This window comes from Haemaphysalis longicornis, unplaced genomic scaffold, assembly GCF_048455015.1.
Source record: "Haemaphysalis longicornis isolate Haplotype H1 unplaced genomic scaffold, Haemaphysalis longicornis Haplotype H1 scaffold_10, whole genome shotgun sequence".
Lineage (NCBI taxonomy): Eukaryota > Metazoa > Arthropoda > Arachnida > Ixodida > Ixodidae > Haemaphysalis > Haemaphysalis longicornis.
In genome coordinates, this window is record NW_027526204.1 from 119,178,825 (window position 1) to 119,201,974 (window position 23,150).

General features: G+C 45.9%; 3 protein-coding genes across 3 annotated transcripts in view; 2 read left to right on the plus strand and 1 right to left on the minus strand.

The window, feature by feature from the left end:
• The first annotated feature begins 1,216 nt into the window (after positions 1–1,216).
• LOC144159182 (regucalcin-like) lies at positions 1,217–7,117 on the plus strand. The gene is made up of 5 exons (XM_077690512.1): positions 1,217–1,575; positions 4,292–4,480; positions 5,052–5,270; positions 5,814–5,960; positions 6,742–7,117. The coding sequence occupies exons 1-5, from the start codon at positions 1,422–1,424 to the stop codon at positions 6,945–6,947; spliced, it is 915 nt and encodes a 304-aa protein (XP_077546638.1). The 5' UTR covers positions 1,217–1,421; the 3' UTR covers positions 6,948–7,117.
• A 4,200-nt stretch (positions 7,118–11,317) lies between these two features.
• Positions 11,318–20,247, plus strand: LOC144159181 (regucalcin-like). Its single transcript, XM_077690511.1, has 5 exons — positions 11,318–12,167; positions 16,698–16,886; positions 17,507–17,725; positions 18,276–18,422; positions 19,870–20,247. Exons 1-5 carry the CDS (start codon positions 12,014–12,016, stop codon positions 20,073–20,075), a joined length of 915 nt encoding a protein of 304 aa, XP_077546637.1. The 5' UTR covers positions 11,318–12,013; the 3' UTR covers positions 20,076–20,247.
• Positions 20,248–21,941: 1,694 nt separating this feature from the next.
• LOC144159183 (reticulocalbin-2) overlaps positions 21,942–23,150 on the minus strand; it is a 52,807-nt gene continuing 51,598 nt past the window's right edge. Inside the window, exon 6 of the mRNA XM_077690514.1 lies at positions 21,942–22,396. Within this exon, the coding sequence (XP_077546640.1) occupies positions 22,225–22,396 (172 nt within the window). The 3' untranslated portion in view covers positions 21,942–22,224. The remainder of the gene's footprint in view (positions 22,397–23,150) is intronic.

Below are 23,150 nucleotides of genomic sequence, written 5' to 3' on the forward strand. Positions count from 1 at the left end.
TGAAAACGGCTGGCATCCTGCAGGTGTACTTGTATAACTGGCAAGTTGAGAATAGCTCACTATAACTTTCGCTCCTACGCCTGCTTTCACAAACAACTTTTTTTTTCACGCGTAGTTTCAGAGGGGAACTCGCTGCCATCAGAATTTGAGTCCAGTGAATTTTTTTTAGAACTAAAGCGTCTCTTCTTGTTTGCTTATGATTGCCCTCTGATTATGAATGGCTTGCTGCATTCTCCTTTAATGTGTGACGTACTTTGATGTATTCTGATTTATTTGGTATACTTCCTGCCTTGTCTGCGATGATGCTAGTCTATAAGTCTCGCTTTGCTTCTTTTTTTTTTTTTTGCTTTCTGTTGTTATTTTGCTGTCCCTCCTGCCTGGACCTAACATGCAGTTCCGATAAATATGCCGCCGTCAGTGCAGCTTATTATGCCCTCGTAATTAAAGCAGGGCTGCTCAAATAGGAGCCTAGAGTATCGTCGACGTGCGGACACGGAAACGCATTTCGTAGAATTGCAGAAGTGTGCCATTGAAATGGCAGCGCTTCAAGTTGACTAGAGAACGACGTCGAAAGAAGCAGAATCTATAGATATGAAGCCCGGAATCTTCGTTTATCTGGGAAGCACTCCTTTGTCGTCTCCCCCTTAACGGCCTAATCTGACTGGAGAGAGAAGCGCAAGAGTACGCGATCACGATGTTTCCTTCAGCGGAGGCAAGGCTACATCTGCTCAAACGTCATGTAACCGCTTTAAAAAGGCCAACAAAGGCTCTTAGAAGAAGCACTGCAAAACCTGGATGAGAAATTAGAGGCAGAATTAACCTTCGCCGCTTGGCTTCAAATTTAGAGCGTAGTTTGCCTTGGAAAAATTACTTGCCCTTGACTAGTTATTTAATCTTATCATACCGGGGGGTTATATTACCATGCCCCGAGGCGTCGATTTCACAGAACGCGCAAGCGTCGTGCCCTTTAGAAGGTTTCTTTTCCCGCTCTGGGATAAAACTGGGATCGCTGGCTGCTTGGTTGTAGCCAGTTGATGTCAAGCTATGTTTGTTTCCTCTCGTTCTTTGAGCACAGAAGCAAGATCGAGTGATTCCATTTCGACTTGTAATGAAATTTGATTAACAAAAGGCAAAGCATTCGCGGCATCTTTTAAGCGCACGCCTCGTGCTAATTACCACCTCGGTCTTGTTGAAATAGTCTGCCAAGTGCAGCTGTCCAGGCCGCCAACTTCCATTGTACTGAACGGAACTAAAGAGAGTGCAGATGAAACGCACAACAGCGGCACTGCGACAGAGGCACGCCACAATGGAGAGCACGACAGGGCGCTAGATAGGAGCACTCGTCGGCGCTTACCGGACGGTGAACGACGATCTCCTGCGCTTTCTGTGTCTCGTCTTGTACTTGGTGCGAATAAGCAGTTATGTCGGTGTCCGTGGCTTCGATACGGCGATCCAACCTCGCCGAGGGCCCTCACTGGGATGCCAGTTCCAAGACCCTGCTCTACGTGGACCCCCCTGTCGGGGACATCTGCCGGCTGGACGTGACCACGCAAGACACCTCTGCGGTGCATTTGAGTAGGTTTTTGTAAATTTGTTGCAGGGGTGTTACAGGTTGGGGAGTTTTCATGCATTGCGAATTTTTGGCTCGATGGCGGGAACATTCGTGCGCCGCTATATAGCTGCTTTGGATTGTGTGGGTTCATAGTGGTCCGATCCATCATGACACGGATTTGACTGTGATGCTTGCCAACGGTGTTTTCATGGAACGCGTGAGGTGTAGAAAATTGTTGTGAGGTATGCAGAGCCGCACAGAAAACTTGAACGTGCGTTGGTGGAGGGTTGGCTTCTGCCGCACGTGTGATACGAGCCGCTTTGAGACGGGGACCAACAGGAGCGTCTTCGCGATGGCGAGCTAGCGGAGCGGAGCTTCAGAGAGTACTGTCGAAAGAGGGCAGCTCAAGTGGTGAGGGGTACGGCCGCTAAGTTCAATAGAAAGTTCAACAGCAGATCAACAGGAAGTCTAACTGTGCTTTCGTCTTCGCAAGTGATAAGCTCTCAGAACTAACTTTCTTTTTCATTCTCAAAAGTAGCGAGTAAAATTCGTTAACTTGAACAAACTGGAAGATTCCGGAGAGTGTGGTAGGTGATTACCAAGATTTCAGTATGTTTCGTTTTGTTGGTGTTTGAATATTTGTGAAAAAAACTCCATATCTCTCCGGTCTATGGCCTTGTTTGCTGAAGGTCAAAGTTATAATACTAAAAGTATAGAGGTACTTAAAAGCAGTTCATTATACGCTAGGCAAGGAACACATGTAAATTGAAATTTTCCGGTGCATACCGTGCAACGAAAGTAAATTTTGCAGATTTTCTGTAATATTATTGGCGTTTGTATAATAATTTATGTAAAAAAGAAGAAAATGTGCGTCTTTTTGGTACGATAAATGCGCCGACGCGAGCATAATAAGAATAAAAAAGACCAACACCTAAGGGTTACAAGGTCCCGCAATTTTCCACAATAGCGTACTTTTAGGAGTGTAGTGGAAACATTTTATCACTGCGACGGTGATCAGCAAGCTTTTCCCTGAAATTTAACACTGCATGGCATGTTCGTAGAACGCTGTTGAATTTTTGTGTAATTTGTCAGAAACAACGCCCTCTGATGTCATCAAAAGAAATGGCGTCCAACTTGCCTGGAACGTCGCGGAATAAGCGTCATGCTGCACACAGCCGCTTACTTTCAGTGTTACCTGAGTGAGAATAAGAGCTATCTTTACTGTGTTGATTGCTAAACATAGTTTCTGTCATTACCTGTGAAAGGTGGCTCAAAAGCCACACGTGTGCGCGAAACATGCATTAGCAACAGTAGTGTTCATTTTTTTTTTTTCAGGAATTTGTTTTCAAATTTCATTGTTCAGCCAACACAATAAAAGCTATTACTCGTCATCGATGAAGGAGTAGTGGCTTTTTCGTTCTACCATCGTTGAGCGGATATTTAGTTTTGGGGGAATGTTTTTGCAAGGAAACGATGATTTTCCTTACAATATTAAAGAAAAAACTTACGGTAGTTTTACCAAAGTCCCCACTAAATCCTGACTTGGAAAATAACTGTTGCCAGCCAAGGACATATGTGCTATGTTGCCCTGAGTGCGAAATAAGTCAACTATGGTTGCAAACTGGCTTCACATGGATGTTTTGATGCCACCAGACCGTTTCGCACCCTATGCATCATCATTTCTTGTCACCTTGTTAACGCACCCTCTGCTGCATATATCAAACTCAGATCGTTCGGGATGTTATCAGAACAGTTTCTGAGAGCCACTCCCAGCCTTCACGCGCCGTCTGCCAGCAGATAAGATAACGGCAGCTCCCATAGCTTGTTCTGAGACGTGACAGCCAGTTTTAGGTCACTATTTTTCTACAGCGTACTGTATATAATGATGCTGTTGAGAGGTAACATCCGCGCAATCGGGACGCCCTAGTTCGGAGGACGACATCGAGCACGAAACAGAGACGCCACCAACAAGTTACGGTCTAAGAGTTCTCGTTCAAGCTAAGAAGTATCGCCGGGAATACTTAACGAGCGCCCACAACCCTTTGGGCATCCCTCCTCTTCCTGGCCATGTCTTCAGTCGTCGGCAGCAAGTCACTATCCTCCAAGTCCAGCCTGGCACACTTTTACTGCAGCGTTTTCGTAGACCCCAAAACACTGGTTCATCCCTTCACAGCTTGGGCTCGTGTGATACATGCCTAGTTCGAGCGGACCTGGAGCATCTGCTTTGGGCCTGTCCGCTCTACTCGCTGCCCCGGACTCGAGCCCTGGCCACTCTGCGGCCCGAGGTACGCCCGACCTCCCTGCGGGCTTGGGCCTGCCCGGACTCATCTACCCCAATTGCGACCGCCGTCGAGCTCTGGCGGGCATTGGACGAGTTCCTTCTGGATCCAGCTGCTCCGCCCACTGGCGCCAGGCTCCTCGCCCTCGGGCATACCACCTGAGGGGCACACCGGAAGACCTCCGCAATGGACAATGGCGCCGTGGGCCCCCGATCCGCAACTGCTCAGGACCTCGTTTCTTCATTTTTGATCCCCTTAAGGTTTTTTTTTTTTTTTCATTTCACAGCATCCCCCCCCCCCCTCCCGGGGCAATTTAAGTGAAATAAAGACGTGAAACAACAACAACATCTCTTTTCCGAGCCCGAAAGGGGTCCACGGCACACTCATAGTGGAGAACCGCCGCATTACAGCATCCGCTTTACACTTGTTGTTTGCTTTCACCTTTTTTGTATTGATTCAGAGGGCCTTGTTACACTTGCCGTTCCCTACGCATCCAATCCAAACCTGAATGTGATCACATTGAACAGGGAAGTTCGAAGGTTTGATTGGACGACGTCTGAGACCACGCGTTTGGCGGAAGTGGATGCCGACAAACCAACCAACGGTTTCAACGATGGCAAGTGTGACGTTGCTGGTCGCCTCTGGGCAGGTAAGCTGCGTGTTAATGAAGATTTCGCGCAAAATTTAGCATTTTAACCCAACCAAACATTTAGTTCTGGAGTAGTCAGTTGAACTTGACATCACCAAAGAGTGGCCAAGCAAGAACCCGCTCCAACATATCTCTGTTCACACAGAATTTTTTATAACATGGTCGCCCACTCAAATGCGCGTACTCTTGGTGCAAATTGTAGAGGTTAACGACATATGTACCTAGCTGTTTATTCGATTCTAAACTGATACTCTTGTTCAGAAAGCGTAATACAAAAGTCCTAAGGGCGACATAGATTTGATGTTTTATATTAAATATTTGAAGAGTCTGCGACTCTTGTGTGAAACGTCTTATAAGACCCAGTAACAAAATAAATGTCTACTGAATTGATCTTTGAGGAGGGCGTCTGAACTAGTGTTGCGGAGAGCCTAGATGATGGCGAGCAAGGCAGAACGCGAGGGATATACTGGCGGTAATAATCTGAAATGCAGAATGTCAAAAGTATATTTTACATTGGCAAACACATTGGAGGCATGCACAAAAATCTCGGTATCTTAATTGTTTGTTCAAGGCACGCTCAGCAAGATGGAAAGAGACAACATCTTGCAGAAGGAGAACGGCTCACTGTTCAGCGTCGATCCGGTTACTCTGGAGGTGAGGAGTCATGTAACCAAGGTCAACATATCCAACGGGATGACGTGGTCGCCAGACAACCGTAGCATGTTCTTCGTCGACTCCTACAGCCGGATTGTCTATTCGTTCGGCTTCGACGCTTCCAGTGGAACACTCTGTAAGTAGTACTGAGCGCTTCATAGCCTTTTGTTGCAACTGTTGAAGGTGCATTTAGATGGTGACCATTGAATGGTTCATGGTGTCTGGTGTGCTGTGCCTAAGCCTTGACCTTTGATGACCCCGCTTCCATGAACGTTCCTACCCTGGTACGTGTACCGAACTATTCTTATCAGCATTTTGAGTACACAAAACACCTGTATTTCGATGTACCAATTACCCTTTTTTTTTATTTAGGATCTGGGCATTCGGACCTTCGGCTGGACCTTTCGAGATCATATGTCGATATTTAAAAAAAATACATACTTTTTTGTACCAGCCCAATAGTATCTAACATATCTGAGGTTGTCCATGATCACTAAACCATAAAATTCTAGCCAGGCTCTTTTTGTGTAGAGGATAGAAATTAAGCTTGACTGAGAAAATTTCAGTCAGTGATCTGATCACAGTCTGTAGAAATTCTTGAATGAATGAATAACCTTCCCTGTGCGAAGAGCACATTGCTGGGAAATTAAGGCCATCCCCCTTTCTTTCTATCATGCAGCCAACAAGCAGGTATTCGTAGACTTCAACGTAAGGGACGAATACAAAGACTGCGGTTTACCTGACGGGATGACAGTTGACTCCAATAGCAAGTTATGGCTGGCGTGTTGGGACGCCGGAAGGGTGATCAATATCGACCCAGAAACGGGTGAGTTGTCATTCCAACAACAACAACATGCCTACCACAAATAAAATATTTTTACATGGTGGCGGGGCAAAGATGAGACAAACCATGATTTAAAAAATTTAAGCCTTTCCACTCAATGTGAAAACTGTAAGAAGTGCAGAGCAGTGATTCGCCACAATGGGCTGTAGCGCAGTTATCCGCTCGCTGCTACCACCCAATGCAATTCAAATTTCCCGCCTTCGCAGTGCTCGCGCGCCCCCTGCCTGAAGCTACGCCAGCGGGAGTTCTGTTCTTTTTGTGCTTGCTTTTACTCCCGCACGTGCCGGCGTTGCACTGCCACTTTTTTTCATTTTTTTTCGTAAAAACCAATTCAACGAGTGTTTCTAACTAAATGAACGCGGGCGTTGCCGGTTAATAGCGCATATTTTGCCTCAAATGTACCTACAGCTTTCTTGGCGCTAAACAACGGGGATATGTAGGACAAGCGCAAGTGGTTCACGAATTTAGAATGCTTATGACTATATAAACCGCTTGGCTATCGAAGCCTGTGTGGAGCACCGCGACGACAGCCGCTATGACTGAATGCCATGTGGCTCTACTTGGGTCCAGCGAGCGAGCTACGACGACAAGGCTAGCTCCTAAAGTGCTCTGCACTTAAAAGACGCAATTACGGTGTAGGAGTAAGAAGTTGCTAAGTAATCACCAGACTTCACTTGCGAAGTGCGTGAGGGATTTTTTTTTAGCCTTTTATGGCCCTTTCATCCTTGCTGTAACATTCTTCCTTTATGCGGCATCTGTGCAGGCAAGTTGCTTCGGAGCATTTCCCTGCCCGTGTCTAGGACAACGTCATGCTGCTTTGGCGGGGAGAACTACGACGAGCTGTACGTCACTTCGGCCTGGAAAGGGCTGCCCACAGAGCGACTTCAAGCAGAACCGCTCGCCGGGTCCATCTTCAAGATATCTGGCCTTGGCGTGAAGGGCTTCCCTGCGTACACATTTAACCGCTGAAATGTTGGAGAAAAAATTGGAGCTAGTTTGAGTAGAATCACTGCCTTTGAATCCAGACTGGAAAAGGCCGCTTTTTTTATTCCTTTCTGTTTAGCCCCAAAGAAACACTCTTTGCATGTGTTTCTGGCTGTAGTCTAGCTCTGAGAATAAAAGCCTGGTTTTCACAGCCAGTGTGAATATTTCTATGTTACTGAAACATTTTTATTTGTACAGGTCACCCCCCAAGCATTCCCTACTCATTGGAACGCATGATGCATCGGAGGTACACACACCTTACACCGTACCATATGGAGTGTAGTTAGTGGCTTATCCGTACACCGCATGGAGGTGTTTGTGTTTTCTTGGAATGCAAGCTGGGCCTGATACTTATCGTGCTACCTTGGATAGGGGAGGCAAGTGAAGTGCCAGTTTTCAGCTTGTCCAGCGCAAATCAAAGTTGTGAATCACACTTACTATCTGCTCTACGATACTTCCTGGAAACATCTCTGCCACTTCCTCTAAGCTCTCTTCCTCCCTTTCTACTTTTCTTTTCTGTTATTTTTAAATGCTGTGCCCTTTCCCTCATTCCGCTCCACATTAAGTTTGTTAAAGCGTAACGTAGCAGTGTGCCTGAGCCTTTCTCTGTGGATAAACGTGCTATATTACAGCCACCACCCAATAAATACAAAGATCACCACTTGCAACGTGCTGTGATACAAATATAAACAGGCCGCTCACAAGAAAGCATTATGCGAAGTGTAGGGTAGACGGATGAGATCGATGCTTGGGACTAGTGGAACTGGCATTTTCATTCAACATAGCTCCAGCAATTTGTTGTTCATTGAGCTATGTGCATTTTCAAACTTTGAAAATATTCGACGTTTCCATACAGTGGTATTCAATTTGAATTCCTATTGATTGCACTGTGCATTCAACTACGGGAAGAAATGCGCATTCTTCTGATATGCCATGTCCTCCAGTACCGATCACATTGACAAACTTTTTTATAGGACGTCATAGCAATGGCAGGGCAATGGCAGAGAGAGCTTCAGGATGCATTTAATGAAAGTCTACTGTGCATCAAGGTGTATACTTACGTAAGGTAATTGAAAGATTCTACAAACACTAGAAAAATGCTCCTCAGCTGTCTAGAAATTATTGCGCCGCCAAGAACCACTTATTCTGCCTATTATTCACGTTTGGCTTGGTGATGTTAGCAGTACAAGTGCTAACTATGGCTCCTTTGAGTTTCTGAGAAAAGTAAATGAAATACGGTTGTCGCCATACACGTAAAGTTTAGGAGATTCGTTCAGAGATGAAAATAATAATCCCTGTCAGCCACTGGGTATCCGCTACTGAACGACGGCCCTTTGAACCACTCCTATCTTGCACCAGCTGAATTCATTTTTTGACCGCCATTTCTGCAGGGTCAGTTGTTTGCCTGCCTACTCATGTTTAATGTTGCATCTACACTGGCTCACTCCCGCGTGATCTATGTCTAGACTGTGTTAACACGTCTTCTCAACACCTACTATTTTTACTTAATTTGAGGTATTTCTTAATTCGTGCTGAAAACAAATTGCAGCTTTCTGCACCAAAACTAAAACTGAGCCGAAACTTACACTGTGTTGGAGGGTTATTGATTAGTGTATATTGCCTGGCAATCTTTAATGAGCAGAGAAATCGTTTACACATTGGCATTTTAATTTTATGCACCCATAAAAAAAAACAAGCTAGGAATGCAAACTGTGATGCTGCGTTTTGCTGCCCATGTTGGCCATTGAGCTGCCATGGTGAGCAATTCATGATCCCCAGCCCCTACTTACATTTGTGGAAGCAAAATACGCCATCATTATCACCCACACAAAGTATGTACCACGCTCCGAAGACAGTGTCAGAGATTCATTTTTATTCTTGTTCGAAAGCAATAAAAAAATGACTTAAGTTCTCGCCACCTTCAAAGGTAAAGATAAATAAATGCTAAGCATTGAATCTATACACATAAACACACACACACACAGGAAACACAAGTTCACGAAACAAAAACACAGAGTTGTTCCACACGTACAAATGCACCCTGGTTCATTTCCCCATGTCCACAACTCGCGCAGAAGCACTCCCACCCCACGTGGTAAGAAGAGACACCGGTCGGAAGTCGACGCACGATGTCTAGAGCTCGTCGTTGAACCTGCTCGTGTTGTGCAGGTGTTCGCCGTAATCGGTGGCTTCGCTTCCGACAAGCAGTTCGTGGTGGTCTACAATGTCCTGGATGGAGAGCTTGCCGTCGTTGTCTGTGTCGCCGTTGGCCAGAAGGTGCTCCGCCTCTTGTTCCGCAATTTCGCTGCAACGACAAGTTGGTAGGCACTGTCGTGAGCAAGACGTGAACGGCCAGAAAAGCTGTACGGGGTTTGATAAAGAACTTAGTAGGCAAAGAGAACAACCTTAGTTAAGGGGAAATATGGCTCTTAAAACAATTTCTTTTAATTTTTACGTAAACTCTGTGAAACTTGTCAGTCTTGCTACTTTTTTTCCAGTGACTTCAAATATGCCATTATTTTTCGAGTAAGTCAATTAGTTACCATGATAATTACAGAAAATGAGTCATTTTTGGAGGACCAATAGACAAAACAGTCTTAGTCATAAAACAGTAATCTTTATATTTTGCGATACTATAAACCCTGGTGAATGCAATAATCGAAGCAGTTTTTTTATGCATCGCTTGAAACTAATTTTACTAGTCACTGTGCAATCACAGGATTTCCTAGTTGATAAGAATGTGCGAATATTCAAACTTTTGAATATCGGCTCGAGTAAAGCTACACTAAATTTAGCTTCGAACTGAGTGGCACTATCCAGAAGCTTCTCCAAACATTTTAAAAGTATTTCGAAATTTGAAAACAAGAAAGGGACCGTTGTTTCAAAAACTTCAGGTAGATGCAATTATGACTTGTCAATGATGAGAAATGCCCTGCCAAAAACACACAAAAGTATATTCTTTACGATTATGAAGAGGTTAGGCGTGGATGTATTGCCGTTTTGTGTGCCTGTGATCGACTGCTGCAAAACATCTTCCGCTAGTGACGACAGGCTTTCCCGCATAGCACCGGAGACGTGCGGTGAGGGCCAACAGCAGGGTGCTCAGGGAGCACATTATCTCCTTGCCATTGGGACAACTGTACCTTAAAAGGACCGCGCAACACCTTTTTCAACTTTTTTTTGCAATATTAAATGCTTGCAGAATGTAGTCGACCAACACACTCAGTGCATAGATTAGCGGGTTGCTAAGTACCTCAGCGAAAATTTACTGATCTATGCTCATCAGATAACTTACAAATTCGCACAAAAGATTTTAAGTGCAGAGCACTTTAGGAGCTCGCCTTAACGTCTTAGCTCATTAAATAGGCCCAAGTAGAGCCCCATGGCATTCCGTCGTAGTGGCTGTTGTCATGGAGAGGCTTCGAAAGCCAAGCGGTTTATACAGTCAAAAGCGCTCGAATCTCGTGAACCGCTGGCACTTGTCATACATCTCCCCGTTGTTTAGCGCAAACAAAACTGTAGGTACATCTGAGGCAAAATATACGTAAATCACTGGCAGTGCCCGCATTCATTTAGTTAGAAGGGCTCGTTGGGTTGGTTTTTACGATAGTAAGCGAGAAAAAGTGGCAGTGTAGCACCGGCACGTGCGGGAGGAAAAGCAAGCACAAAAAACTCCCACCTCCTCTCGCGGGAACCCCTGTGTAGATGCGACGCATAGGGGGTTCACGTTCCAGCGTTGGACAGCGGAGAAACGGCGCTGGAACGATGGAGCGGAGCGGCGCAGGCGCCGCGTTTTATAGCGCGCATAACGGTGAGGGGACGCGCCGGCGCCAGTGCGTCTGCCGCGGCTATGACGCAACACAATCCACTTTAATCCAATCCAAATCCAATCCAAACCAAGCCAATCCAATCCAATCCAATCCAATGCCCCTCGCGAAAGAGTGTTCGCTATCGGAGAGGAGAGGGGGTGAGCGGCGGAGAGCGCTTTTTGTTGTTGTTTTGTTGTCCCTCCTGCCTGGACCTAACTATGGCATGCAGTTCCGATAAATAAGACGCCGTCAGTGCAGCTTATTATGCCCTCGTAATTAAAGCAGGGCTGCTCAACTAGAGTATCGGCGACGTGCGGACACGGAAACGCATTTCGTAGAATTGCAGAAGTGTGCCATTGAAGTGGCAGCGCGTCAAGTTGACTAGAGAACGACGTCGAAAGAGGTAGAGTATATAGATATGAAGCCCGGAATCTTCGTTTATCTGGGAAGCACTCCTTTCGTCTCCCCCTTAACGGCATAATCTGACTGGAGAGAGAAGCGCAGAGTACGCGATCGCGATGTTTCCTTCAGCGCAGGCAAGGCTACGTCTGCTCATACGTCGTGTAATCGCTTTTAAAAAGCCAACAAAGGTTCTTAGAAGCACTGCAAAACCCGGATGAGAAATTAGAGGCAGAATTAACCTTCGCCGCTTGGCTTCAAATTTAGAGCGTAGTTTGCCTTGGAAAAATTACTTGCCCTTGACTAGTTATTTAATCTTGTCATACTGGGGGGATTATATTACCATGACCTGAGACGTCGATTTCACAGAATGCGCAAGCATCGCTCCCTTTAGAAAGTTTACTTTCCCGCTCTGGGGTGGAACTGGGATCGCTGGCGGCTTGGTTTCGCCAGTTGTGGTCAGGCTACGCTTGTATCCTCTCGTTCTTTCAGCATAGACGCAATATCGAGTGATCCCGTTTCAACTTGTAATAAAATTTGATTAACAAAAGGCAAAGCATTTGCGGCATCTTTTAAGTGCACGCCCCGTGCTTATTACCACCTCGGTCTTGTTGAAATAGTCTGCCAAGTGCAGCTGTCCAGGCCGCCAACTTCCATTGTACTGAACGGAACTAAAGAGAGTGCAGATGAAACGCACAACAGCGGCACTGCGACAGAGGCACGCCACAATGGAGAGCACGACAGGGCGCTAGATAGGAGCAGTTGTCGGCGCTAACCGTACGGTGAACGACGACCTTCTGCGCTCTCCGTGTCTCGTCTTGTACTTGGTGCGAATAAACAGTTATGTCGGTGTCCGTGGCTTCGATACGGCGATCCAACCTCGCCGAGGGCCCTCACTGGGATGCCAGTTCTAAGACCCTGCTCTACGTGGACCCCCCTGTCGGGGACATCTACCGGCTGGACGTGACCACGCAAGACACCTCTGCGGTGCATTTGAGTAGGTTTTTGTAAATTTGTTGCAGGGGTGTTACAGGTTGGGGAGTTTTCATGCATCGCGAATTTTTGGCTCGGTGGCGGGAACATTCGTGCGGCGCTATATATCTGCTTTGGATTGTGGGGGTTCATAGTGGTCCGATCCATCACGACACGGATTGGACTGTGATGCTTGCCAACGGTGTTTTCATGGAACGCGTGAGGTGTAGAAAATTTTTGTGAGGTATGCAGAGCCGCACAGAAAATTTGAACGTGCGTTGGTAGAGGGTTGGCTTCTGCCGCACGTGTGATACGAGCCGCTTTGAGACGGGGACCAACAGGAGGGTCTTCGCGATGGCGAGCTAGCGGAGCGGAGCTTCAGAGGGTGCTGTCGAAAGGGGGCCGCTCAAGTGGTGAGGGGTACGGCCGCTAAGTTCAATAGAAAGTTCAACAGCAGATCAACAGGAAGTCTAACTGTGCTTTCGTCTTCGCACGAGATAAGCTCTCAGAACTTACTTTCTTTTTCATTCTCAAAATTAGCGAGTAAAATTCGTTAACTTGAACAAGCTGGAAAATTCCGGAGAGTGTGGTAGGCGATTACCAAGATTTCAGTATGTTTCGTTTCGTTGGTGTTTGGATTTTTGTGAAAAAAACTCCATATCTCTCCGGTCTATGGCCTTGTTTGCTGAAGGTCAAAGTTATACGCCTCGAGCTTCGCGATCGCGGCGCCGCCTGCCGCCGCTCCTCCGCGGCGTTGACGGGATTTGCGCTGCGTGGCTGATAGGGCCGCGTGCAGTGTTTAGGTTCTGTTTCGCTTCTTTTCGCCTTTCCGCGCCCTGAAAAAAACTTGTTATGGTGACGTCTATAGGCAAAGAGTACGTTTAGGTCACTTAAAAAGTAGCTGTGTCTTCGTAGAGTACGCGATCGCCTGCAAGAGCTACCCGGAGACGCGGTGCTGCGTGCTTCGTCGCCGCTCTTCCGGGCGTCGGCGACGGTAGCAACATATCACCCCTGTCACCTCCAAAACATCAGGCACAAATGAATTCTACTGTCGCCTTGTTTAGACCTGATACTGGCACAATGAGAGGTTGGCTTCATTTTGCCGCGTGGACAACGAATGCGGCTTCGTTTCGAATATATACGTCGCAGAAAAATATGTTTCGGGGATGTGATCACCCAATCCCGGACTATAACTTATGCCTTTTATAAGCATATAAACGATGCGAAAATGTTATGTATATTCTAAGCCTAGCTGTGCGTCGTTAAATATGTGCCCACTCACCAAGGCAAGTTACTGAAACCACGGAAAAATAAATGCTGTGCAAGTGCGGAATTAAGAAACATAATTCTCTAACGGAGTGGTATATAAGGCCCTCTGATTTCAGTTTACGCTTTATTCTGCTGGCTTCCTGTGCCATATGGCGATATTTCGAAGAAGCATTAGTCGCGGACGTGGATTATATTCTAAGCCCGTCTCCGTGCTGCTCGCAGAGGAGCAGATGAATGTTTGCGGGCGCTCACCTCACGACAAGACGACTTTGTCGTGTGCTGATCCCTGAGTATAATTATGCATTGTCTATTGTACTTTTGTTGAATATTCCCGAAATTAACACAGACTGGCTTGTAAATGGCGGTGATCAATATATGAGGTATAATATTGGCAAACGTAACTGGCGCGCTGTCAGTTATGAGTGCCCCGCTGATTCTGTAAGCGCACAAAAACAATTTAAATCGTTGTGTATAGCCGCAGCATGAACATCTGAGGAACCAGTGGTTACGGAGACACTGCTAGTAAATTCAGGTATAAATATATAATTTTTTTTATACAGTCGGCTCCATCATACGCCGATTCCGCGCCGCTGGCCTGTGACACATACCTGGCGCTTATACAGACCGAATATACCACACTAAGATCGCGTCTGAAACATTTACACTCTCGTAAACACGCCTCATTTGCGAACAGAGGGACTGCTTCACATAAACATGGATTTCAAACACCCGCACACGGTAAATCTCAGTCGTGGACGTGCCGCAAAAGCAGCGGCGGCACTTGGGAGCCGGACGCCGACTCCCGCGCCTGCTTTCGAAACGGGCCGCTAGGTGGATTTCAGTGGCGCCCCTACAGGCCGCGCTCGAGGCGTATAATACTAAAAGTATAGAGGTACTTATAAGCAGTTCATTATGCGCTAGGATACTTTAAACTGGCCAAGGAACACGTGTAAATTGAAATTTTCCGGTGCATACCATGCAACGAAAGTAAATTTGCAGATTTTCTGTAATATTATTGGCGTTTGTATAATAACTTATGTAAAAAAAGAGAATGTGCGTCTTTTTGGTAAGATAAATGCGCGGACGCGAGCCTAATAAGAATGAAAAAGACCAATACCTAAGGGTTACAAGGTCCCGCAATTTTCCACAATAGCGTCCTTTTGGGAGTGTAGTGGAAACATTTTATCACTGCGACGTTTACCAGCAAGCTTTTTCCTGAAATTTAACACTGCATGGCATGTTCGTAGAACGCTGTAGAATTGTTGTGTAATTTGTCAGAAACAACGCCCTCTGATGACATCAAAAGAAATGGCGTCCAACTTGCCTGGAACTTCGCGGAATAAATGTCATGCTGCATACAGCCGCTTACTTTCAGTATTACCTGAGTGAGAATAAAGGCTATCTTTACTGTGTTTATTGCTAAAAATATAGTTTCTGTCATTACCTGTGAAAGGTGGCTCAAAAGCCACTCGTGTGCGCGAAACATGCATTAGCAACAGTAGTGTTCTTTTTTTTCTTTTTCAGGAATTTGTTTTCAAATTTCATTGTTCAGCCAACACAATAAAAGCTATTGCTCGTCATCGATGAAGGAGTAGTGGCTTTTCCGTTCTATACCATCGTTGTGCGGATGTTTAGTTTTGGGAATGTTTTTGCAAGGAAAGAGCGATCTTCCTTTACTGCTTTTTATTACACTGGGCACCCCAGTGTAATAAAAAGCAGTAAAAATATATAGAGCGCCCGGAATCGCTGTAGAACTTACGTCGCGGCCAGTTGCCCGATGAGCCAACCAAATCCCGGCGCCTCCGCCGCCAACGATCGGAGCGGCGAGCCGGCGAGAAACGCCGGCAGTGCGGAAGCAGCCAACGCTAACTCGTGACGTGTTTGGATGTTGTTTATTTACTACACATCCAGGGAACGTGGATTGCGCGAAGTCCTCCGCTGGCTGCAGCTCAGTCGCGTTTCGCACACTTTAAAATTGATTTTGTTCTAGGCTGTATTTGCCGCTGATATTTTGCAGGTGATGTAAGTTTGTTCACACCAATCTATATCCGAACTTATCTAGCCTACAAAATTTTGCTTCAGTACTCCTTTAAGATAAACACTGTTAACCACTGTTAAGTTTTTCTTAAGGGCTGTTACTTGCAAATGGTCTGCGCTCGAGGCGTCCTTACACTCCAACTCTTTCGTTGGGTGTTGATCGCCAGCAAAATTTCACGTAAAACCTCTCCATGACATTGGAATTTCAGCAATGATAGTTGTACTTCAGGCCGCAGCGGATGCGATTATCATTCCAGGATGCCGTAGGGAAAACTGGCACTTATTGCACGAAGCATACGACAGCAGTGGTCCGCAAATGTGGTTCCGGGCTATGGTTCTGGGGACCCCCTGGGGTCCCCGAGGGCACTTCAGGGGTCTGCGACGTCTTCCCCCCCCCCTCTCCCCCCACGCTTCATTCATTTCTCCTTTGTGCAAAATTTAAAAGCTGTGAATGCAGAAAGGTGGCTTCGTTACATGGCTTCTACGTTTAATCTCTCCATGTAGCCAATGTTCTAACGCTGGCTATTTGCACGACACACGAGCTATGCGGTAGAGACAGACACACAAAAGGCTCGGTGACTTTTAGCTGCAAGACAAATTGTTTGACAGCATGACACGCATATGCATAAGAGACATAAAAAACATCTCCACTCGTGTGAAACCCGGAGAGGGGCAAATCATGCAATGTAAGTGTATTCTTGGCGCCTTGGCATTTCTGCCAACGGAGATGAAACCGTTGGGGGGTAGAGTATACAGCTTTGCTGTAAAAGTCCCTTCTCTTTGAAGCCCGTACCTCTCTAGCGCGAGGCGTGAAAGAGTGTCCCGGTGTTTGTTTAGCACACGTTACGAAACGCACCGGCGTGAGGCTTGAACGAGTGTCTCGGTGTTTTTTAGCACGCGTTATGTTCTAGCGCGAGGCGTAAGTGAGCTTCCCGGTGTTTTAGTACAGTGACTACATGAAACAACGATTACAACGACGATTCCGACGACGACAGGAGATGCCAACAGCCCCAGCCCCTAAGTAACTTCGCACCCAAAAGGCGGGCCTTAAAAGTCTCTGGGTGAGGTTAGCTGCGATTGCAAGTTGTTTAATTGACATTACGACTCGATCAACATAGTTGATCATGGGGTAGCCCATCCCTTTTCCGAACCCGAAAGGGGTCCACGGCACACTCATAGTGGAGAACCGCCGCATTACAGCATCCGCTTTACACTTGTTTGCTTTCACCTTTTTTGTATTCTGTTCCAGAGGGCGTTGTGACACTTGCCGTTCCCTACGCATCCAATCCCAACCTGAATGTGATCACGTTGAACAGGGAAGTTCGAAGCTTTGATTGGACGACGTCTGAGACCACACGTTTGGTGGAAGTGGATGCCGACAAACCAACCAACGGTTTCAACGATGGCAAGTGTGACGTTGCTGGTCGCCTCTGGGCAGGTAAGCTGCGTGTTAATGAAGATTTCGCGCAAAATTTAGCATTTTAACCCAACCAAACATTTAGTTCTGGAGTAGTCAGTTGAACTTGACATCACCAAAGAGTGGCCAAGCAAGAACCCCCTCCAACATATCTCTGTTCACACAGAATTTTTTATAACATGGTCGCCCACTCAAATGCGCGTACTCTTGGTGCAAATTGTAGAGGTTAACGACATATGTACCCTGTTTAATCGATTCTAAACTGATACTCTTTTTTCAGAAAGCGTAATACCGAAGTCCTAAGGGCGACTTAGATTTGATGTTTTATATTAAATATTCCAAGAGTCTGCGACTCTTGTGAAACTTTTTATAAGACCCAGTAACAAAATAAATGTCTAGTGAACTGATCTTTGAGGAGGGCGTCTAAACTAGTGTTGCGGAGAGCCTAGATGATGGCGAGCAAGGCAGAACGCGAGGGATATACTGGCGGTAATAATCTGAAATGCAGAATGTCAAAAGTATCTTTTACGTTGGCAATTCAGGCGAGTCGAAAACAGGCTTAAGTACCTGCACTGCTACCTACCTTTCAAACACATTGGAGGCATGCACAGAAATCTCGGTATCTTAATTGTTTGTTCAAGGCACGCTCAGCCAGATGGATGGAGACAACATCTTGCAGAAGGAGAACGGCTCATTGTTCAGCGTCGATCCGGTCACTCTGGAGGTGAGGAGTCATGTTACCAAGGTCAGCATATCCAACGGGATGACGTGGTCGCCAGACAACCGGAGCATGTTCTTCGTCGACTCCTACAGCCGGATTGTCTATTCGTTCGGCTTCGACGCTGCCAGCGGAACACTCTGTAAGTAGTACTGAGCGCTTCATAGCTTTTTGTTGCAACTGTTGAAGGTGCATTTAGATGGTGACCATTGAATGGTTCCTGGTGTCTGGTGTGCTGTGTCTATGCCTTGACCTTTGATGACCCCGCTTCCATCTATGAGAACGTTCCTACCCTGGTACGTGTACCGAACTATTCTTATCAGCATTTTGAGTACACAAAACACCTGTATTTCGATGTACCAATTACCCTTTTTTTTTATTTAGGATCTGGGCATTCGGACCTTTGGCTGGACCTTTCGAGATCATATGTCGATATTTAAAAAAAAATACATTCTTTTTTGTACCAGCCCAATACTACCTAGCATATCTGAGGTTGTCCATGATCACTAAACCATAAAATTCTAGCCAGGCTCTTTTTGTGCAGAGGATAGAAATGAAGCGTGACTGAGAAAATTTCAGTGATCTGATCACAGTCTGTAGAAATTCTTGAATGAATGAATGAATAACCTTCCCTGTGCGAAGAGCACATTGCTGGGAAATTAAGGCCATCTCCCTTTCTTTCTATCATGCAGCTAACAAGCAGGTATTCGTAGACTTCAACGTAAGGGACGAATACAAAGACTGTGGTTTACCTGACGGGATGACAGTTGACTCCAATGGCAAGTTATGGCTGGCGTGTTGGGACGCCGGGAGGGTGATCAATATCGACCCAGAAACGGGTGAGTTGTCATTCCAACAACAACAAAATGCCTACCACAAATAAAATATTTTTACATGGTGGCGGGGCAAAGATGAGACAAACCATGATTTAAAAAATTTAAGCCTTTCCACTCAATGTGAAAACTGTCAGAAGTGCAGAGCAGTGATTCACCACAATGAGATGTAGCGCCGTTATCCGCTCGCTGCTACCACCCAATGCAATTCAAATTTCCCGCCTTCGCAGTGCTCGCGCGCCCCCTGCCTGAAGCTGCGCCAGCGGGAGTTCTGTTCTTTTTGTGCTTGCTTTTACTCCCGCACGTGCCGGCGTTGCACTGCCACTTTTTTTTTCATTTTTTTTTCGTAAAAACCAATTCAACGAGTGTTTCTAACTAAATGAACGCGGGCGTTGCCGGTTAATTGCGCATATTTTGCCTCAAATGTACCTACAGTTTTCTTGGCGCTAAACAACGGGGAGATGTAGGACAAGCGCCAGTGGTGGTGGTGGTGAAACTTTATTTCCAAAAAGGGTCCTGAAGGACACCTGACCGGTGTCAAGGTGTAGAGGGCATCTCCCACGTCGGGACGGGGAGCCCGAGACTCTCCGCCGCTACGCGGGCCTTCTGGACAGCCCAGAGTTGATCGTTAAGTTCACTGCTCCTGAGAGCACTGTCCCACTTGACCTTATCCTCCAGATAGGAGGCTTGCGTAGCACAACCACACAACATATGACCCAAGTTCACATGCCCATCACACTTTGAACACGTAGCAGTTCCGTCGTAGTCCGAGTCGATGTGGCTCATCCTCCAAGGATTGGCGTATGAGTCCGTTTGTAACATGCGGAGAGTGACTGACTGCGCCCTGTTGAGTCCTTTGTGTGGGAGCGCAAATTCCCGTCGATTTAAGTAGAAGTGCTTGGTGAGCTCGTTGTAGGTCTGAAGTTGATCCTTGAAAGCCCTTTGTGGAGACGGGGGTGGTTGGGAGGGTGCGCGGCTGCTGAGTCCTCGCGCCGCCTCGTGTGCGGATTCATTGAAGTTCCGCTGTCCTCCCCCGAGGTCGCCCATGTGGGCTGGAAACCAGACTATCGAATGATTACTAATGTGTCTATCTTCCAATAACTTGGAGACTTTGGCATCAACCACTCCCCTGGCGAAGGCTCGAGTGGCCGCCCTAGAGTCTTATGACTATATAAACCGCTTGGCTTTCGAAGCCTCTGAGTTACACCGCAACGACAGCCGCTGCGACTGAACGCCATGTGGCTCTACTTGGGTCCAGCGAGCGAGCTACGACGACAAGGCTAGCGCCTAAAGTGCTCTGCACTTAAAAGACGCAATTACGGTGTAGCAGTAAGAAGTTGTTAAGTAATCACCAGAATTCACCTTCAAAGTACGTGAGGGATTATTTTTTTCGTCCTGTTATGGCCCTTTCATCCTTGCTGTAACATTCTTCCTTTATGCGGCATCGCTGCAGGCAAGTTGCTTCGGACCATTTCCCTGCCCGTGTCTAGGACAACGTCATGCTGCTTTGGCGGGGAGAACTACGACGAGCTGTACGTCACTTCGGCCTGGAAAGGGCTGCCCACGGAGCGGCTTCAAGCAGAACCACTCGCCGGGTCCATCTTCAAGATTTCCGGCCTTGGCGTGAAGGGCTTTCCTGCGTACACATTTAACCGCTGAAATGTTGGAGAAAAAAATCGAAGCTAGTTTGAGTAGAATCACTCCTTTTGAATCTAGACTGGAAAAGGCAGCTTTTTTTTATTCCTTTCTGTTTAGCCCCAAAGAAACACTTTTTGCATGTGTTTCTGGCTGTAGTCTAGCTCTGAGAATAAAAACCTTGTTTTCACAGCCACTGTGAATATTTCTATTTTACTGAAGCATTTTTATTTGTACAGGTTACCCCCTTAGCATTCCCTGCTCATTGGAACACATGACGCATCGGAGGTACACACACCTTCCACCGTACCATATGGAGTGCAGTTAGTGGCTTATCTGTACACCCCATGGTGTGTTTGCATTGTTTCTTGGAATGCAAGCTGAGCCTGATACTTTTCGTGCTACCTTGGATAGGGGAGGCAAGTGAAGTGCAAGTTTTCAGCTTGTCCAGAGCAAATCAAAGTTGTGAATCGCGCTTACTATCTGTTCAACGATACTTCCTGTAAACATCTCTGCCACTTCCTCTGAACTCTCTTCCTCCCTTTCTACCTTTTTTTTCTCTTATTTTTAAATGTTGTGCCCTTTCCCTCATTCCGCTCCACATTAAGTTTGTTAAAGCGTAACGTAGTAGTGTGCCTGAGCCTTTCTCTGTGGATAAACGTGCTATATTACAGCCACCACCCAATAAATACAAAGATCACCACTTGCAACATGCTGTGATACAAATATAAACAGGCGGCTCACAGGAAGGCATTATGCGAAGTGTAGGGTAGACGGATGAAATCGGTGCCTGGGACTAGTGGAACTGGCGTTTTCATTCGTCATAGCTCCAGCAATTTGTTGTTCATTGAGCTATGTGCATTTTCAAACTTCGACAATATTCCAGGTTTCCATACAGTGCTATTCAATTTGAATTCATATTGCACTGTGCATTCAACTACGGGAACAAATGCGCACTCTTCTCATATGCCATGTCCTCCAGTACCGATCACATTGACAAACTTTTTTATAGGATGTTATAGCAATGGCAGGGCAATGGCAGAGAGAGCTTCGGGAAGCATTTATTGAAAGTCTACTGTGAGTCAAGGTGTATACTTACGTGAGGTAATTGAAAGATTCCAGAAACACTAGAAAAATGCTCCTCAGCTGTCTATAAATCATTGCACCAAGGACCCCTTATTCTGCATATTATTCACGTTTGGCTTGGTCATGTTAGCAGTGCAAGAGTCAATTGTGGCCCCTTTGAGTTTCCGAGAAAAGTGAATGAAATACGGCTGTCGCCATACACGTAAAGCTTAGGAGATTCGTTCAGAGATGAAAATAATAATCCCTGTCAGCCACTGGGTATCCGCTACCGAACGACGGCCCTTTGAACCACTCCTATCTTGCACCAGCTGAATTCATTCTGTGACTGCCATTTCTGCAGGGCCAGTTGCTTGCTTGCCTACTCATGCTTAATGTCGCATCCACACTGGCTCACTCCCGCGTGATCTATGTCTAGACTGTGTTAACACGTCTTCTCAACACCTACTATTCTTACTTAATTTGAGGTATTTCTTAATTCGTGAAGAAAACAAATTGCAGCTTTCTGCACCAAAGCTAAAACTGAGCCACAAACTACGCTGTGTTGGAGGGTTATTGATTAGTGTATATTGCCTGGCAATCTTTAATGAGCATAGCAATCGTTTACACATTGACATTTTAATTTTATGCATCCATAAAAAAAAAAGAACAAGCTAGGAATGCCACCTGTGATGCTGCGTTTTGCTGCCCATGTTGGCCATTGAGCTGCCATGGTGAGCAATTCATGATCCCCAGACCCGACTTATAATTACGGGAGCAAAATATGCCAACATTATCACCCACACAAAAAATGCAGCACACTCAGAAGACAGTGTCGGAGATTCATTTTTTATTCTTGTTCGAAAGCAATAAAAAAAGGACTTAAGTTCTCGCCACCTTCAAAGGTAAAGATAAATAAATGCTAAGCATTGAATCTATACACATAAACACACACACACAGGAAACACAAGTTCACGAAACAAAAACACAAAGAGTTGTTCCACACGTACAAATGCACCCTGGTTCATTTCCCCACGTCCACAACTCGCGCAGAAGCACTCGCACCCCACGTGGTAAGAAGAGACACCGGTTGGAAGACGATGCACGATGTCTAGAGCTCGTCGTTGAACCTGCTCGTGTTGTGCAGGTGTTCACCATAATCGGTGGCTTCGCTTCCGACAAACAGTTCGTGGTGGTCGACAATGTCCTGGATGGAGAGCTTGCCGTCGTTGTCTGTGTCGCCGTTGGCCAGAAGGTGCTCCGCCTCTTGTTCCGCAATTTCGCTGCAACGACAAGTTGGTAGGCACTGTCGTGAGCAAGACGCGAACGTCCAGAAAAGCTGTACGGGGTTTGATAAAGAACTTAGTAGGCAAAGAGAACAACCTTATTTAAGGGGAAATATGGCTCTTAAAACAATTTCTTTTAATTTTTAAGTAAACTCTGTGAAACTTGTCAGTCTTGCTACTTTTTTTCCAGTGGCTTCAAATATGCCATTATTTTTCGAGTAAGTCAATTAGTTACCATGATAATTACAGATAATGAGTCATTTTTGAAGGAACAATAGACAAAACAGTCTTAGTCATAAAACAGTAATCTTTATTTTTTCCGATACTATAAACCCTGGTGAATGCAATAATCGAAGCAGTTTTTTGATGCATCGCTTGAAACTAATTTTACTAGTCACTGTGCAATCACAGGATTTCCTAGTTGATAAGAATGTGCGAATATTCAAACTTTTGAATATTGGCTCGAGTAAAGCTACACTAAATTTAGCTTCGAACTGAGTGGCACTATCCAGAAACTTCTCCAAACATTTTAAAAGTATTTTGAAGTTTGAAAACAAGAAAGGGACCGTTGTTTCAAAAACTTCAGGTAGATGCAATTATGACTTGTCAATGATGAGAAATGCCCTGCCAAAAAGACACAAAAGTATATTCTTTACGAGTGTGAACAGGTTAGGCGTGGATGTATTGCCGTTTTGTGTGCCTGTGATCGACTGCTGCAAAACATATTCCGCTAGTGACGACAGGCTTTCCC